The following is a 19,417-nucleotide window of genomic DNA, read 5'->3' as shown; positions in this document are numbered from 1 at the left end:
GATGCATCTTCTTCCCACAGAGCATTGCTGCATTTGGAAGATAGTGCTCTGGCCAAGTTAATATTTCTTACCTTAAAGGATACCTACGTTTTTCATCAATGCTATAATGCAATTAAAACCTATTGTCTTTTATTTTTATATCATCATAAGACAAAGGAAAAAAAGACTGGCCACATTTACAGTAACACCATCACTAAGACCACATTTTCTTACTAGTATAAAACAACAAAGTCTAGACACACTGCCTTCCCACCACTCTAGAAGGGAGCAACAACAGCAGGTTGCCCTTGACCCTTCTTATCAGAAAGGAACGCAACCTTGATTTAAAAAAATCAACATTTTAATAATGGAAGCATGGGAACGTGCAGCTCACAGACCTCATACAAATTCTCAAATTAGTTGACTAAATTTGTTTACTGGCATTAGCAATCTGAAACCAGAATGTTTAAAAATCATTACTAGTCAATACAGTAAAAGCAAAGGAGACCAGTATAACCACTAGGAGATTGTTTCACCTTAGGACAAATGCTTCATATAACTGAGGGTACTAGTAGTATGGTGGCAGTTAGCCAATACAAATATTACTTCATTTTATTTGTTTTGTGTTTGTTTGTGTCTTTCGGCTTTTCCCAGTTAGGGGTCGCCACAGCGGAACTCCGTTCCGCTAATGATTGGCAGTAGAGTTTTACGTGCTGGCTTGCCAGGCCTAACGCACAACCTTCAATGAAGGAATGCCCGTTCACACATGTCGCCACACAGAACACGCTCTGAGAATCGAATGGGCAACGTCTAACTGAGGCAACAACGCTACCGCAGCACCACCACCGCAGTACATTTTTATTTGTTTTGTGTAATCTTCAAAAATCAAGATTTCTGAATCATTCTGGTTTCAAATGGCCACTCCTGATGATCTACAGTTTGACAGCACCTTTAAGAATACCTGCTACACAAATGTCACACCTTTCAAGAATGAATGCGGCATCAGACTAGGTTCAGTAGCTTGACATAATTTACGGACTTCCCCTCTTCCCCTCCCCCAGAGTACTCTAATCAGCAGCAAAGTAGTTCTAACTACCGTGACTACTTGTTTTTAACTTATAGTATAGGAGGCACATTACCTGTAATACATATAGACTTATAATTATGACTTTCTTATAAAACTATAATGGCATCCTGAAAAGATTCAACAGCCGACTGTACTGACTTACTTAAAATCTGACTTGATGCAACCTTTTAAAAAAGGAACTGATGAAGGAAATGTATAAAATATTTTTTAGACAGCCACTGAACACCCAGTGAATACTAACATCATTCCTCCAAAACAAGTTCACTTATTTAACCATTTCCATCAGTAAAAGATGACATTAGGAAAGTACCCACATCTGGAACTAAAGGGATAAATTCTACTAATGTCACTGTACAAAGTTCAAGTTTTTTTGTGTACATATGCGTATCTTTCAAATATATGCATACACACACAAATATATACACCAACAATGCCACTGTAATATCAAAGGGCAGTTCATTAACAAACAACCTGAAAACACTTTCATATTAATAACAATCTACAAAGACTGTGCTTAATCCTAAATCACCAGCCTTCACAGGATTCAGCCAAGATCAGCTCACTCAAAAATGACAACCTGCATAAGGTTAGCTGTGACAGGATGGTGATGCCTTCTAGTATTTTTGTCCATTAATACTTTTCTCCAATAATGCTCTGATAACTACTACATTGTTTGGCTTGTCTCAATGTAACATTAACCTTTGTGCTCAAATAAAATAAAAAGAGGAGCAAGTATCAAACATTCTCGCTCCAAGAGTCCAGGTGTGCTTCAGAGAGATGGTGTGCTTTGACGTTTTGTGTGCGGTTGTGAGTACATGTCTCTGTTTAAACAGTTTTCTCAAAGCCTTGGCCCCAGTGTCAGCCATCCTGGTGCTCTCTTTAGTCCTTGATCAGTCTGTAAGTATGATGCTGAGCCCCATGTTCACTGGTTGAAACTTCGAAGACATATGCTATGCAAAGCAGCAGCTCCTGAGTGTCTCGGTTTGTGACGACCTAACAAAGTGAGCAATGCAAAACGTCAGAAAGATGAAAACAACTAGGAATGCAAGACATGCAGACATGCTGACAGCCTTGTTCACAGCACTACTATTACTACAAAACTACAGTCTCTCCATGACGACATACTACAATTACAAGAATTTCAGTTTTATCAGACATGTCACTTCATAGCTTACTACCTACCATAAAATCATTATAGATCTGTAGGCAGTAGTTATCCAGTCACAACCCACTTCTTCACTGCTCAGTCATTTTAGAATGGACTAAAAGCTTACAATGTCACCAGCCAAATCAAAGATCTGACCAAACAGACTGAAATTCGAAAGTCATAGTTGATACCTATGTAAAGTACACTGCTACACAAACTCATTTATTAGTGCTTTTCACCAGCTTCCCTTTTGAGCTGGCATAAATTGACACGAGGTGGATTATATGCAGCGGTGCCATTAGCTTCCACTAATTCTTTAGTACTTGTTTTAAGATAAACACCTCAAATTTAAGCTACAAAACACACATTTGCAGCTAAGTTAGTTACACAGAAGCAACAAGACAATACTTCAAACTGCTCAACATTCACTTTCATTACACTCTAGTTCAAGGATGCAGAGCAGTAAGGCCTAAATAAGATAACAATAAGCTAAGGCATAAGTCCGTACCAGATTGCTTGCCAGTGTACTACAGAATACATACATACATACATACACACAGTTGGGGGCAATCACTCTGCCATGTTTTCTGTGATGCTTGAGAAAAATGAACACCACAGTGAAAATCTACTTGGGTATGAGGACAGCATACAAACTGTGTACAGACTGTACCTCAGTCAGTATTCAGACTGGCAATCAAAGCACCATGAAGAAGCAATGCAAACCAATTTGCCATCCTTTAAAGTTCAGTGTTAACTAAACAAAACCATGGTGGGTGACAGCATTTTGCTTAAGGGTGAGACTGAAATAGCGTAACTTTATTGTGGCAGTCTATGTTTAACATGCAGACATATGCTGATGCCAGCTGAGGAGAAGGGTATAAATCATAGAAGTTTAGGTAAAATTTCACTGCATAACAATTCAGAGCTTTTTTTTTTTTTATCAAATAAGGGAAACATACAAGTGTGTGAGTTCACAAAAACAGTATAATATCACTGCTGCAGGGCAATTCCTTATCCATGGCAATTAAATATAGAGGGTGGGATGCACAATTTTTTGGTTTGACTTGTGGAGCTGACTTCGTGAAAGCTTGCAGAGTAGAGCTAGAGTTCTCAACTTTGTCAGGGCTCCAAAAAAGGGGGACCATCTTCACTCATTTTAAGTTTCTAAGGATACTAGTAAGTGTCCCTAAAATAGTTAAAGGCAAGGAAATCCCTTGTCCTTAGTTTGAAAAATCAGGAAAAGTCAGGAGTTCTATACACTAATTCAGATAATGTTAGCAATTACAGACCCTGAGATCCCCACGGACCCACAAAGGTAACAAGGTCAACCATTCTCAAGTCCTGATCACTTCTACTGGTCATAGAACAACAAAAAGGGGTAGAAGGGTTATTGGTTCATGGCTCCCTTTTCTTGCTAATAAGGGTTTCTGGTGCCCTTCCCCTCTTCCACCCCTTGGTCACCTAAAACCATGAGGAGAAAAAGCCCCAAGGGGAAGGTTATTGGGACCTTATACTGTAGCCAAGGTCCATTCCACATGAACATCTACTATTATGTAGAGTGCACTTGACCAAATGCGCTCTTTTTCTTACTAGTAGAATAGTCGCTGTCATAGTCCCTCTGGATTTTTCAACTAGCCAGTCTGCCATGAATGACAATCTACTGGTCTGCCCACCTGAAGTCACCTAAAATACTTGTGCACATCCAGCAAGTTTACCCACACACACACACACACACACACACACACACACACACACACACACCCCTTCTGGGGGTTGGAACTGAAGACAACTATGACCTGATTTTGTGCAACTCTGATACTACTTTGGGGACAAAAGAAGAATTAGTCATTGGGCTCACACTGTCTATGAAATATCATGTGGGGGTCTCTATGCAGGGGTTGAACGTAAATCCTATTTTCTTTTCTTGGCAGTTTGCAGCTGCCACATTATACAGGAAATGATTGTTAGATATGTATTAAGATTTAAGAGGTACATAAATTTCACCTCTGCCCTGTAAAACTACGCTGAGCTTCTCAGGCTGATAGCTAAGAATCTGGCCCCAGGAATGTATAATCCAAGGCACTTTCAAATTCCATAAAAATAAGAAACTGCATTAGAGATATGTGCTTCAATTCAGAGCAACTTTAAGTATCTTTTGTGAGATTCAAGTAGGCCAAGTCATCTGACCAATTTAAAATATTTTCATCACATCTACTGGCTCTTCAAAAAAGACATCTTCTGGGTGGGGGCAGCCAGTGGAAAGCAGCTCCTGCTCATATTCAACAAGACAGGACTTGGTCCTCCCCTTCACTGAAGGCCAACTTTTTTAGCCAAGCCCTGCTAAACTGCTACCCTGGCCTGAAACCACAGGCTCTTAAATGTAAAGTGCTGGCAAATACGCAAGATGAGCTTTCTTTAACTATCAAATGCCCTTTTCTGTCTGTCTGAGTGCTGGTTACTAGTGAAAAACTATAATACAACAAATACCCATTAAGGCTCTAAGACCCTGGTGGAGCATTTCATACTTTAACTATGGATTTTTTTTCAGTCACCATCTTTCTAGGTTTCTGCATTTTATAAAGGCACTTAAGACTTTTGCTTTTCTGAATGGCTAAATGAAAACTCTCCTCAAGGAGTGATGGACATCCTTTTGACTGAAGACCAAAAGCTTCCTGAGGTTTTCTATCAAAAAGTGCACAACTTTTTGGTATTTTTGCACTTGCTGCCTGCTGATCGATAGCCACCTCCCAGACAGAGGGCCAATTCATTCCCATCACTGGGGTGAGGGTCAGCCTGGAGGGGACATCATTAAGGCAGCCATAAGGGATGGTTTGGGTTTTTGTGTCCTAAGGCCTAACCCCCCCCCATTCACTTGTCCAATGACAGTCCCTGGGCATTGGTGCGTTACTACTCCTCACTTCTGCAAGGAGGCTGATGTCAGCAAGATGTGCCACACACCCACAGAAGGGAGACACGGTTGTTTTGATTATATCAACTTGGGAAGTTCAGTCAATGCACATGCCCCTGGGTGTGAGTATTCCCCCCATCTCTCCCCAAGAAGGGCATACCTATTGCCCTCTGCCTGTGACAACTGCCTAAGCCAGTAACTGAACTCTGGATGCTTGGGCCATTGGGTTCTATCCTTTGGTACCAAATGTGCAGATACACAAACCTCTCAGCATAATAGAGGGCAACTTTCATCCAAAAAAGAAAAATGCAGTGAAGGTGGAAAGCTACTTGACCAAAGGATTACCATTTTCATTACATTTTTTTGGATGAAAACATTTCTGAAGACATCCTCAGCTTCAAAAAGTCCAAATTTATTGTAGACAAAAAAAAAAGGCAAAGTTAATCAGAAATATTTAAAAAATCCCCAACATGAGCATCTAGTGCTCCGAAAGTTAACTGAATAAGTGAGTGCCCAACTACTCTAAAATGGCAAGAGAAGACTAAATATGGTGCAGGCACTTCTCCCTTTTCTACTCATCACAATGCTGATAACCTTTGGTGAAGGGATGGGATCAGCCACTCTTTAGGGATGCCCAGTATTTCTGGAAGTCTAGCAGGACAGGTGGACATCTGCCTACAGCACACTCCTATCAATTATGATGGATCAGTAATCCTTATGGCCAACACCTGCCTTATTTGAATGGTCCTCTCCCTGAGAAGAAACAGTCTGCTCAATTTTAAATCCAGGAAGGGGCCTAGAAAAGTCTTTGATGCTTCAGGTGCAAGGCCTGACCTAGGTATCTAAAGTCAGGGGGAAACCCAGACTTGGCGAGAAAATTCATGGGGTACCCCAGAACCCCTTCTTCTCTTCCTCTGTGTTGGCTGACATGCTACTTCCTTCTAATTGGGGTTCTAAAGATGCTGCACCTTGAAACTATGGATGCAAGCCCCTCAGGCTCTACACAACATAGCTGTAGTAAGGTCCTGGTTGTGTGGAAGATACTTAGAATTCATCCTTGCATACTACCTGACTTGAGATGACCACTGGGTAAATTCTCTCTGAAAGCATGGCAGGATAGGAAGCTACTTTTCTAGACAGTGTGGACTATTTGCAAAAGTTAGTACCACCCAGCAGTGTCAACCTTGGTTCTAGATGATTGTCACTATTGACGTGACACCCCAACCCCATGTGTAAAATGGGAAAAGGGGTTGTGGATGGATGGATTTAGGCACACTACATTACTTCTGCAGATGAAGTCTTGCCACGGGCACCATTAGGATGATGGATGCCATAAACCCCATGGCTCAGAGAAATTCCCTTACCATCACATACATCCTTTGGGACTGTTGGAAGAAAGGGTCCCCCACTGCTGGAAGAAAGGGTCCCCCACTGAAGGTTTTTCTTTTAGGTGTCAGGATAGCCTTGGTATCCAGAGTGACCCCAGAACGACATCTAAGAAAGAATTTAAGTTTGACTTGGAAAGTTTAACGAGAACCTCAAAATATGTAGACAACTAAGGCTGAAAAGAAAGTTTCTCTACATTTCCTTCTTGGGCTGAGCTTGGCATAGGTAGTCATCTAGGTATGGTTGGGTATGGATGCTCTTTCTTCTAAGGAATACCATCACTGCAGGTTATGCAGTTTGTAAAGGCAATTGGAGCAAGGAAAACCCAAAAAGCAAAGATGAAAAAGTACAGTTTTGTACCTACCATAAATGTAGATGTTCGAGGATCCACATTGCTGCAGTCCTACTATTGGTCAGCTGTCAGCAGTCCATACCGAATACTGGTGTATATATGGCGGGCGTCGCTGTCAGAAGCGTCAGTGCGTCCCGTCCAGTGCGTCGCATGACCAGCGTCATATCCTCAGTCTTTTCTGCCCCAGATCCAGAGAGACCTGAAGAGCTAAAAGCAACCAAAAAAAAAAAAACCAAAAACAAAAAAAATACAATATATATATTACCAATGTATAGAATATAACCTCACCTACACAGCCACCCTTAAACACTAAGAGGGAGGAGGGGGGGGAAGAGGGAAGGAGGGATGATCTGACATTAATGGTAGGTAGTAACTCTACCACAAATGTGTGCTTCAAACTGTACTATTGCTGCAGTCTTAATTATTGCAGTAGAATAAGGATAGAAGCAGAGAGTAGAAGGCCTGGCAGGAGGAGGCTGGCAAAATGACAACATAAGCAACACCAAATAACCAACCCCAGACTTAAATAGTGACTTGAGTTAGAGAAGGAAAGGTAGCAATGCTTAGAGATCCAAGTAGCTGCCCAAGTAAACAACTCAAATATCCCAGCTGTTCACCCCCATATAGCCCTTACTGGCCTTAGCCAGCCTATGCTCTAGAAGCCTAATTCTCATGATGGGAATAACAAAATGCAATGAGATAACAAATCTCAATGCAAAACCCAATCCACCACCAAAAAGTTTGTGCAACTGGAGGAAAACACAGAAAACAACCCAAAACAAAAGAAACAAAAAACTGCTGAAACGCCTAAAATCCTGCCTCCTGCTCAAATAATAGCATGACCTAGTGTCTAAATTCTTTATTTGCAAAATCTGTGTGTAAAATTTTGGGGTGCAATTTAGTTTTTCCTTTTAAAATAGTTTGGAAAATAATAAGTAGAAAATGAATAGTGGCAAAGAAAGCCACAAGAGAAGTAAAGATACCCTATCCTTATGAAAATCATAAAGGAACCTGACGCAGAAACCTGAAATCAGAAAAGCCTGGCAATCACAAAAAGTCTTCTTCAAGTGATAAATATTTCAAGCAGTCTTCAGGCTCAAAAAGTAGTCTTAGAGTTTCTCCAACACAAAATTGAGACAGAGTCCAAAGAGGAGTAGGAAGCCATTGGGGGTCTATATTGAGTGCCCCTCTAGATCCCAAGGAGGAGTAGGATCACGAAAACAATGGTGAATATACAGATTGCCCCCTGAGAGCAATTGCTTGATAGAAGATTGCACAAATTAAAAAAGCTTCAATTTCAACAATAGAGAAAGATTGCTGTGAAGAAACCACACTCAAATTAGGCTCATGTCCAACCAAATTGTTTACTGCAAATCTCATCCAAAATCTCTTCTGCTTTCCAAAAACCAAATCTTCAATACTACTGTCTTCTTTTTCCTAAATCTTTTCCTTAAAACTTGTTTTCTGCCCGAAATAGAAATAGCCTGCTCCAAACCTTTGGAACCTTCAGTGCTCTCTGCATATGGGATTACACAAGTACACATCTTTAAGATCTACAGTAACCAAAAAGACTTCTACAGGAGGGACTACAAGTTAAGTATTTTGAACTTTGGCACTTCAAGAATGTGACACAGTTTTAAGTCCAGTATATGCATCCACAAACTGCCCATTTTGGGAGTCGTGGATGAGTCTAAAATGAAACTTCTTAACCTACACCTCAGTGATTACCCTTTCTACATCGCCCTGAACTAGGAGAAGACTGAAGAGGGTCAAGGTCAACTTGACCAGGTCCTCGAGGTGGGCAGATCAAACAAGTGCGTTGAGAAGTTCTCCCTCAACATTTTCTGATAAAGGCTGAATTCTCAACCAGGCAAGTCTCTATCAGACACCACTACATCTACTCTTGAAGCTATGTACACCTCATTGTACTCACATTTTACTAAACACCAGCCTCCCTTCTAAGTGCTAAGGGTCAGTAAAGGCATTTAGGGTTTTTATCAGTGACCCCTGAAACCAACTCTTCAGTTTGTTTCAGTATCTTTCCTTGGTATTTAGACAAGAGGTTCTGGGTGGCAACTGATAACTCTCAAGGCTAAGGTGGTAGACGTTAACTTTTTCCCCCAAATGGTCCAGAACTCAATATGTGGTATCATTTTGGGAGATTGCTGAGGCCGGAAGCTAGCTCAGAGATCCTGACAGCAAGAAAAAAAAAAAAACTACTGTCAGCTCTGCCACAGGATTGTTATTCAGGTAACTGTAAGCCTGTTGGTGCCTCTAAAATCCAGTGGTCTTTTTGGGGCAAGGGGCTGGGACATGAATCCAAAGAAGCTGATGTAAAAGCCTCTAACACTGGGAGTAGAAAAGTATGATTCTGCAACTCCTAGAAGTAGCCTTCCATGTACTTTTTCACAGTATTGGGCATTTCCTTAGACTCCATCCCATTTAGGGTGCTCCCTCACAGCACTGAAGGTATACTGAATTGAAGAACCCTTGAGACAAACCCAGGAAACAGACTCCTTTGTCACCAGTCATATGAAAGAAAAGGAATTTGCAGACTCTATGCCGAGACTTCCTTGTCTTTTGAAGAATAAGTCCCTCTTTTCCTTTCAGTAGACTATGCACCTGAAATGGAGGACTGGGTGGTGGCAGAGTTTGGCCACAATGAGAAAATACTTTCAGTGAGCTTTCTGAAATCATACAAGGCTTGGCATTACTGGGAGACTAGGATTTCAAGTACTAGAGGCACATGGGTCTATAAACCCTACATAGACACAGAAGTATGTTGCTCAAATGGCTGGACTTCCAGGAAAAGGGAACAATCTTGGGCTAATGATTTAGACACTTGGAACTCTTCTAGAAGTGAAACCATGACTTGCTGATCTGCACCCAGAAGAGTTGATGACTTGCTGATCTGCACCCAGAAGAGTGCTCCTGAACCAACAGAGCTGGAAGATCTAGCTTCTTCTTACCATCTGGACATTTGCTTCCCATGTGACTCTAAGCAAGCCACTTACTCAAACAGTGCTCCTGTGCCAAGTCTGAAAAATGTAGATGTAGATTGGTGCCCTACCCTCATTAGTAAATACAAACAAACAAATACTGGTGCTGGTAGCTTTGGACAAAGTGGGCCTTATATCTTGTATTTCAGCTTGTGAGGATCTGCTGCAAGCTGCTGACCATGTCCTCCTCCAAATGTGTCAGACAGAAGCTAGACTGAGGAGCTTGGAAACAGCTTCTCGGGATATGGGTCTATTCACCTCAAAGGAAATGGCATCTTTCTTGAAGGTAGGAGGCTGAGGATCCCTTGCTAAAACAGAAGGCTGCTTTGAATCTGAAAATGTTATTTGCATTACAACAGTGGTGGACTACGTCCGGCCCCGGGGCCAAATACGGCCCGCAAAGCAACACCTTCCGGCCCGCAGAGAGTAACCAAAAATTTTTTTTAAAAAAAGTGAAAAAATGCTATGCCTTACTCTAGTCACACAAACTTTCTCGCATGTACTTACTTACTTACCTAATTGACTGCAGTTGCGCACACCTCTAATTTTAGCCACAGAGGTAACTATTCTTTGTTGTTTATAACTTGTAGTCTGTAAACAGTAGTAACTTTCTGCAAGAGTTTGTAATAAGTCATGAGTGCAAGCAAGAATAAAGTTAAATGCAAAGTTGATGCAGAAAACTGGCAATTTCATGACTGCTGTCTTAAGTAAAATGCCAGAACCTGTACTTATTGTTAACTCATAATGACGTACTATGTTTTGAGGTGGCCTGCAGATGCATTAAGAATTTGTGTAGTGACCCTCCCCACAAAAAGGTTCTGTACCACTGCCTTAGAACCTCCAGCTGTTCATGCATTAGCTAGGAATGTTAAGAGGTATCTCTGGTGAAACCTGCAGAAATATGGCAGTCTACCATGAGGGTGAGAGACTCTTAAGCAAGAAAGTTGCCCAAAGTGCAATTGTTTAAAAAATATCTGATGCCTACAGATACAAAGGCTTCTCAGATGTCCAACAGTCATCCCCTGGAAAAATATAACTGTTTCTCAAAACGTTTTTTTTTAACACCTTTACTGAATTATAACATGTGACACAGGCAAACTTAACATTTATATAAAAGTAATCAAACCATGTTAACATGTTCACATTTACAAACATTATACAGCACATAAATGGTTTTGTATGATATAATCAAACCAACGTTACATAAAATGTTCAAATCCTGCCTTCTCTTAAACCTTATTCTTCCACCAAACATTTGTCTGAATGTATTGTTCTCACAATTTTCATTTTTTTCTAAGTAATTTACTCCTACCAGTGTCTAAAGAAACCACTCCCTCGTCTTTTCTCTCTTTTACAATGTTCATAGGTTCATAGGTTAACACTAAGCTAACTGCTCTTGTGAGCCATTTTAAGCCTAGCCAATTATCCCTTGTGAGACTCAAACCCTGCACCTTGTGTTTGTAAGGCAAACACTTTAACCATTAGGCCACCCTCCCAACTACTTTAAGTATGGTTGTTCTACACTGATTTCCATTTTCTAGTAAACTAGTTTTTTGGCAGCAACCAGAATTAAACTAGACAAAACCTTACTATGTCTAGGTAATTCAGATCCCGTATCCCAGCTCAGAAAATCCTTTCCTTAGTTACACTTACTTGCTTCCCCCCATATTACTGACAGAGTACTCTAAGGAATTTTTAAGTCTGACAAGTCAATTCACTCCAATAACATATGCTCCCCTCTTTCTTCCCCATTACACCTCCAATACCTGCCTTCTACCTATGGAAAAAAATCTTGGGAGTCTGCTTGGGATATAAAAGTACCTATGCAGACACTTCCAGGCAAAAGTCTTAAATCTTCTAGATGCTGTTTGTGCAATAAGTTTGATGTTCTCCTAATTATCCTTTTTTTAACAGCAGCTTGTGTTCTAGATTCCCAATACATTGGTTCCTTTGCCAGCTTCCACCAGTAAATTCAAGCTCCCTCTTGCCTATTCTCAGTACCCCTAATTGTAGTTATCCCCATTGATAGAATCTCCTTTCTCCATTCCTGTGTTAGCTTAGTTCTTAGTATACTTTCTGCTACCTTATGAATATAATACTCTGTATGACTGTTATTCTCCTCAAGGATCTGGATCCAAAATTATCTTTCCTTACTTCTAGAATTGCCCATTCTCCTTAAGGATCTGCATTCAAAATCCCACTCTTTCTTTACTTCTTGATCCCTCCCCTAAGCTTCATCATCATCACTTTCCCCTTTGAACTATACCTTTCTTTTTGTGTTATGTACAAAAGCCTTACATGCTCTAAAATATTCATTCAAATCAGGTAATCTTAAACCTCCTTATTCTATTGGAATGATCAACTTTTCCCACTTGACTCATGTCGTCCTCCCCTCTCAGATAAAATCCTTCAACTCTAATTGCTGTCCACAACTTCTCCTTTGGATGATAAAGATATGCCTAACTTGTATACAAAATTAAAGCAACTAAAAACATTGTTACTGCTTGTCACTTACTATCCATATCCATAGGCAAGAGCTTCCAGTTTCTCAGTTTTGTATTACCCTTTCAGTCTCTTCCCACATACCCTTAGCTGTGATAAAAGAACCATTTTAACTCATACTCCAAAAGACTTCATTTTATCACATCCCAATAAATATGGGTACTGCTAAACCAATTCATGTGTGGGTAGATATTTTACAGATGTAGCCTCTGTTTTATCTTCATTAATTTTATACCCACACCCCAAAAAAAAAAATAAACAGAACTGTCTCATTATGTTCCGCAACACTGTGATGTACTCTTCTGGTTCTATCATGTACAAAATAATATCATCTGCAAATAAAGTCAACTTTTCTAGCATAGCATGCCAATTACATCCTTTAATTTCTGCAGCCCTTATTTTGTCAGTGGTTCAAAATATAACACAAATAAAGGGAAAATAGGATATCCCTGCCTGATTCCTCTATTCAGACACAACTTATCAGAGAGGAACCCTCCCACTTTCCCCACTTTGATTTTTGTCTCCAGTCCCTCATATATTAGTGTATCAGGAAATGAAAATACTTCCATTGCCCTACTCAAAATTCCAGCTTACTCTAGCAAATGCTTTCTCTGCAGCAAGACTCACCAACAACAGCAACATTTTCTTACATTCTGCTTCCTTCTGGATCATCACTGTTCTATTAACGTGGTCAACTGTTTGCCTCCCCTCCACAAAACCACAGTGGTCCAGGAGTGGCCTTAGGTCAACTGGTGCCCTAGGCAAAAGGGCACCACAGCACCCCACACCACACCACCCAGTGCCCCCCATCCTGGTCTGTCTACACCAAATAAATACCTTAGGTCAACTGGTGCCCTAGGCAAAAGGGCACCACAGCACCCCACACCACACCACCCAGTGCCCCCCATCCTGGTCTACCTACACCAAATAAATACTGGAAAAGTGCCCCTACTAAAGCGGCGCCCTAGGCGGCTGCCTAGTTGGCCTATGCCTAAGGCCGGCTATGGGTCCATCTCTATCAACTTTGGTAACACCTTTGCCATTCTTTTAGCCAATATAGACAGAAACACTTTGTAGTCATGGTTTACAATTGACAAGGGCCTATATGAAGCTGGATCTGATGGGTATTTACAATCTTTAGGTATTACGGCCACCACAGCATTTTTTTCAGGATGTTGGTGCTTCCCTTCTTTTTAAAGTACTGTTAAACTAAACCTTACAGATTTTTATCAATTTCTTCCCTCCAAGCTTTCAAAGAATACCATCTATTCCTGGAGACTTTCCTGCCAATTGATTATACATCACCATTTTATCTTATGTCCTCCTACCTTAACAGTTATTTGTCAAGCATCATCTACCTTTATAATATCTTAAGTTATTTGTTGAGCCTCATCTACCTCTATATTTCCGTTTGTGTTTTTTCTTGATTTCCCTGCTTCTGTACTTTATACAAATGTTCATAACATTTCTGAAATATCTCTAATACCTCTACAGGATCTCTGGTTATTTTTCTTGTTATAGGCTCCCAAAGTTTTGCAACAATCATTTCTACTTCTGTTGCCTAAGGCATTGTGCCAAAAGTTTTTGTGCTCTGGAGTTATCAAAAAACAGATGCTTAACAGCAATCTTTTTAAACTTGTGCAGATTTTCCAGATCATCCCTTATTTTCTCTTTAGCACTTTGCAGTTGCACCTCTTCTTGTTCTGTGAGACTCTCCTTATTCTGTAATACTTTAACCTTTGTCAGCTTCTCTAGATAATTATTGTTACTTCTTAACTTAACCACATTTCTTTTTCTTTTAATTCTACCCAAGTTTTAAACTCCACTTTCACTCCTTCTCACTCACTAGCTATAACTTTATCGTCCCTAACAACTCCCAAATAATTTCCACTACCCATTCCTTAAATTCCTCTCTTTTTAACAGGCAGGCGAGGAAGTGCCAGTGTCTCATCTTTACTTCACCACTCTGCATTTTTATCTTAGTAATAACTGGTGCATGATCTGAAACCATTATTGGATATGTCCCAAAGTTCTCAATTAAATGCACATGTTCCTGTGAAATATGATTTCTGTCTAGTCTAGCCCAGTTATTGCACCTTGGGAAATAATATGTAAATTATGTCAAGAGTTCCTACTATTGAATTCATGTCTTCCATACCAACTAATTTCATACATTTTTTTTCATTTTGTTATATTTTCCCTTCTAGGCCCCCCAGATACATCCTCATTGTTGCAAATCAAATTCCAGTATCCACCTATAAGTAATTCCCTGCTGAAAGCTGAGTATTTCTCCCAAATTGTTTGTAAGCTCTATAACAGCAGTTTTAGGTGGAATATAAATACATGCCAGTGTAATTCTCATACTTTTCTAGTAGTCCCTTACTAAAACAAATCTTCCATTAACATCTTTGTTTCTCACCTATCACTACTGTAGCTCCTCCAAGCAATTAATGATAGTACTCCTCGTTTTATTTGCTTAAGATATTCTGCTGAATATCCATCCTGAAATCCTTTCTTTATCAAATTCACATGATCAGTGCTTTCCAAATGCATCCATCTCCTTTATCATTGCTATTTGCACTCTGCATTTCTTAATAGAATTAAATATTGTTTTTGTTTTGCCTATACCTGTGAGACCATTCACATTCTAAGGTAATACAAAAAGTGTTGCCACTACTTTAAGACGTCATTATTCCCACCCATTATATAGGACAGCTTTTTTAAATGTCTATTTCCTGCTTTTCTGATACATGCACCCACTAATATTTGGCAGGTTAATCCTTTATACAGTTTTTTTTCTTCTAATCAACTCTGGCACCTAAGTCACATGTTACTTTACAAAAAAGACACCAATTAGTAAAAGTAATCTTTATTCCCCTCCCAGCTGTGAAAAACGTGCATGCTTTCAGAAAACATTAACGTTAAGCCTTGAAGAAACCAATGTTATGGCTTTTTATTACCCTGGTACCAACTTGTCTCCATGGAAATGCAAGAGGAAAAAATGTAGCCCTCAGCTACAAGTTACTAAAGACAATCTGAAACATTTATTGCTAAAGGAAAGCTTTTCATTATACTCACTGTTCTCTTATTTACTTAATTCCACTTAAAACACAGTATTAGATTAAACCAAGGGTCTTAATCCATTCACCTGTGCAAAAGTAGAGAAAAGTTATCACCTCTACAAATATTACGATCCATGTATATTTGAACCCCATCCCCCATCTCAACAAACCAAGATTACAGCCTATTAACTTAAACATGTTTCTGTCTAACCTTTTTTCACTTTTTGCATTGCAATACCTACATTTCTTAATACTAAAAAGAACAGAAAAAAAGGCAACTGTTTACTTTAGTATTTTTATCACATACAAGAAATAAAAATACTTTACTACAAAGCATTAAAGCATGTGATTTACACTGTGAAAAGTTTCAAAGAAATGTCAGAAGTTGTTTTACTTACAGATACCATTTTCCTTCCTCTTCCCTTCCCTTCAGTGTCCTGCCAAATATTAATGACATGAAGCGAGGCAAATGCCTATCATTTCCCCACAAGTTTAACTAAGTCAACAAAAGCCCACTCTTTCCACTTTTTCTTACACAGCAATACTTCACAAATTCAATTTATGCTTGCAGTCTCATATTTACTCATGGACTTCTGTGTTGCAGGTCTTCTTCCTATACATTTCCAACTCATAACTCCAAACACCAGTTCAATTCCAAGGTACTCTTGATTCTTTTGGTCAACTCCTGTGCTTTTCTTGGTGTCTCAAGCATTTTTCTTTGAAACAGTGGAAAAGGTTTCACTGGCAAAGTCTGTGTGTGCGCTTTATCATCAGAAGAATGAGAAGCAGAGTCCCATTCTGGGGCTCAACTGTTGGACATACTTTTGTACTTCCTCCTTAGCCTGTTCTATATCAAATAATAACTTTGATCCTGCAGGAAACAACTTTTCTGAAGACATCTGGATACAGCAGCTTGAATGTCGCACCTGCCTCTCTACATTCCCTGACTGTTGGAATAAATTTCTCTTCTGCCTGTTGCACAATGAATAAACATTTTCCACAAACACTCTTGCTGTCTCCAGCTTTTAATACTTTGCTCTTTTGCTACACTTTTGTCAGGATCAACTCTTTCTGATGGTAAGTTTGCATCTTTGCTAATACAGGTCACAGTTGCTTTCTCATCGCCAGATTTGGAGCATACGTACGGTGTGCACTTTCAACACAGCTCCTGGTATAGAATACCCACCCAGTTGCTTAGTTGTGCTTTAATAAAATCAATACAATCTGTTCCTTCTAGTTTGTCTGGTTCAGCAGAAAATGTTTAATTTTCCCCACATGCTCTGTCTTCTAAGTTTGCCACTTTTTGAGATGCTTGCTCTTGTACAGCCAGCCTTTTCTTCATTTCAACTGATTTTTGCAGTTTTATCAACTCATCTAATTATCTTTTTAAAGCTATTTTTATTTTTCGAGGCTTTTACTTCAGTTGATATATTCCTTCAGTATTGCATTTCTTTTACACAATAAAGGCAGCAACTGTGAGCAAAATCCGTTTACTGGTGCTTCTGGTACCTCGGCAAATAGCCTTCAAGGAATAATACAAGCCATCAACATGCTCCATTTTATTACAGAGCTGTTCCAATCAAATCCTCCCACCTAATTAATCAATTAACACTGTAACAAACAAGTCAACATTTTCCCACCCATAAGAAACCAACAAATACTGTAACATCTAAAACACTATTACTTATTTACTATTTTAATAAATCACACGTTAGACATTCAAATTAACTTCCAAATTCATGCTCCTCGGTTTTAAAGTATTGTAATTCAAAATAAACCTACTTTCCATCCTTAAAAGTCTAGCCATAAAATCTCCACCTCTGGCAAGAAAAGGTCTGGCCAAAATACTGAAGGAAAAAACTAGCATCAGATCCCCCTTGAACCTTGACAAAATTTTCCGCAACGGGACTTTCCAAATTTCTATTCCTGATGTGACCCAAATGCTCAAGAATCCTAACCTTTACCATACATTTAGTTTGTCCTACATACCATTTCACAGGGGTGCAACCACATCCCACAATATAAACAACCCCACAAGAAGTATATCTCTAAAGAACAATTTTTTTCCATTAATTTTTTTGCTTGAAATGTTTCTAATCTTAGAACACACCTTACATCTACCACATGGGAAGGACCCCACAACTGCTCTATTTCTCATTACCCTCTTACAATTTAATAATTCCCTCAAATTCAAATATCTTTCAAAAGAAAACATTACTTTAGCTGGAAATAACTGCTTCAACTGCTTACCAACCTCTTCAAAATCTGAGAAAGGAGAGAATTTAGTCACAAAAAATATCTCCTTTCTATCAGTTTCCTCCATCAAATTGTGGCTCAGATTATCTATTTTTCCCATGGTTGAATATTTTTGGAGTTTTTGGTGTTTCATTTATTTTAATCAGCTCTGAGCAAATTTCACTCATCTTTACCTCTAGATTACTGGAAGCTATGTCTTGAACCACAGGCACAGCCGTAGTTTAAACTGCTTTTTGCTGAACAGCTGCAGGATTCTTCGCAGTCAGCATTCTTCACCTTTTCTAGTAGACTCTTTCAGGCTCTCTCAGTTTCCTCTCTGCCAGCTTCACCTTTTCTAGTAGACTCTTTCAGGCTCTCTCAGTTTCCTCTCTGCCAGCATCCAGGCAGTGTACTTAGGAAATGAATTTACTTGAAATGACAACAGTTCCTAGCCCTTGTCTTTCAGTTTCTTTTTTCACACTGGGAGAGGTCAAATTAAGCTGTTAATCAGAGCGTAGCCAGCCTCAAAAGCCTCTCTCTCAAAATTGATCAGCAAAAAGAAAATCTGATAAAACAATGGGTTTCATTATATGGTACTCAGGTTTGAGGAATACAGTAATTTGGAGGTTTGAGGATGAGACTAGAAAAGAAACACTGAACTTTCTCAACAAAATACAGCATAAGCCTGCAGCAAGAAAGAACTGAAGACACTCTGTGCAGACTGACCTTTTTATTTTAAAATACTTGCACCTCCTGGCTCAGGGTGGCGCCACTATATGTTATACCATCCACAGAGCAGAGGAAGCCAAGCTGGTTAGATGGACATTTACCTGCAGGTAATTCCAATATGCAATGACTGCTAATGCAAAAATGGAACCACATGATCATTTGTTCAGTACATACTCCACTGACATCTGGTCTGATGAGATGCATGTGACCTGAAGGAATCGATCTCGTTGGGAGGACAGGAAGGCTTGTGTCATCAGAGTTAGCTTTCATAGTGGATAAGAATGTGATTCCCCCATTTACTTACCACACAACAATGTTTTTGCTTGTTACCATACGATGTATGCATTCTTGCCACAATATCTTGAATGCCTATAGAGCAATAATCACATCCATCACTTCTTTTACAATGCTGTGTTTACTGACTTACAGGTATATTCTGAACGTCATGTGCATCTACTTTACATTTCAAAATATAACACCGACGACAAAGTGGTAAGCAAGCCTAGCAAGTATGGAGGTGAATATCTCCAAGTAAAAAGGCTCTGTCCTAGTATTTGTCCACTTTATTTCACGGCTAGTAAGGTCTCTAGGAGCATATTTGATGTACTCAGTATTTGGATGGACATGTAGCAGGTTGGCTGTTCTGAATGGAGTACTGTAGAGCCCTGTTGTCTTCTTTTAAGAAGGGTGGTTGGACTAAGATAGCATCCAGATAAGGGTTAATGTCAAGAGGTGGGCAAATCCCACTAAAATAATTTTGGTGAAAACCGTGGGTGCAGTGTAAAGGCCAACAAGCAAGGTGATGAAGTGTTTGTATTCGTTTGTCACCCTGATAAGATGGGATTGCCTCCTGCTTTCTTGGACAAGAACAGTCTTTCTTTGAATCCAGGGTGACCCAGTAGGGTGTTTGACATCAGTAAGGGAAGAAGAGTTTTAGTGTTAGCATGTTAAATTAGGTTACTTTCAAATTTTTAGTTAGTCTGTATAGGGCTATGGTAGACCTACAGGGGCTATTCATCTTTGAATCTGAA

General features: G+C 39.6%; 1 protein-coding gene across 2 annotated transcripts in view; it reads right to left on the bottom strand.

The window, feature by feature from the left end:
• Positions 1–740: 740 nt before the first annotated feature.
• The window catches only part of LOC122791574 (transcriptional enhancer factor TEF-1-like), a 1,293,239-nt gene continuing 1,274,562 nt past the window's right edge, over positions 741–19,417 (bottom strand). For both annotated transcript variants that reach the window (XM_044059336.1, XM_044059337.1), the window contains one exon: positions 741–2,059. In XM_044059336.1, coding sequence (XP_043915271.1) covers positions 1,946–2,059 — 114 coding nt within the window. In that variant the 3' untranslated portion in view covers positions 741–1,945. The remainder of the gene's footprint in view (positions 2,060–19,417) is intronic.

The sequence above is a fragment of the Protopterus annectens genome, chromosome 17.part0, assembly GCF_019279795.1.
Source record: "Protopterus annectens isolate FY-2018-M chromosome 17.part0, PAN1.0, whole genome shotgun sequence".
In the NCBI taxonomy this organism is placed as follows: Eukaryota; Metazoa; Chordata; order Ceratodontiformes; family Protopteridae; genus Protopterus; species Protopterus annectens.
The sequence above is the reverse complement of the archived record's forward strand: the minus strand, read 5'-3'. Positions and strand labels throughout refer to the sequence as shown.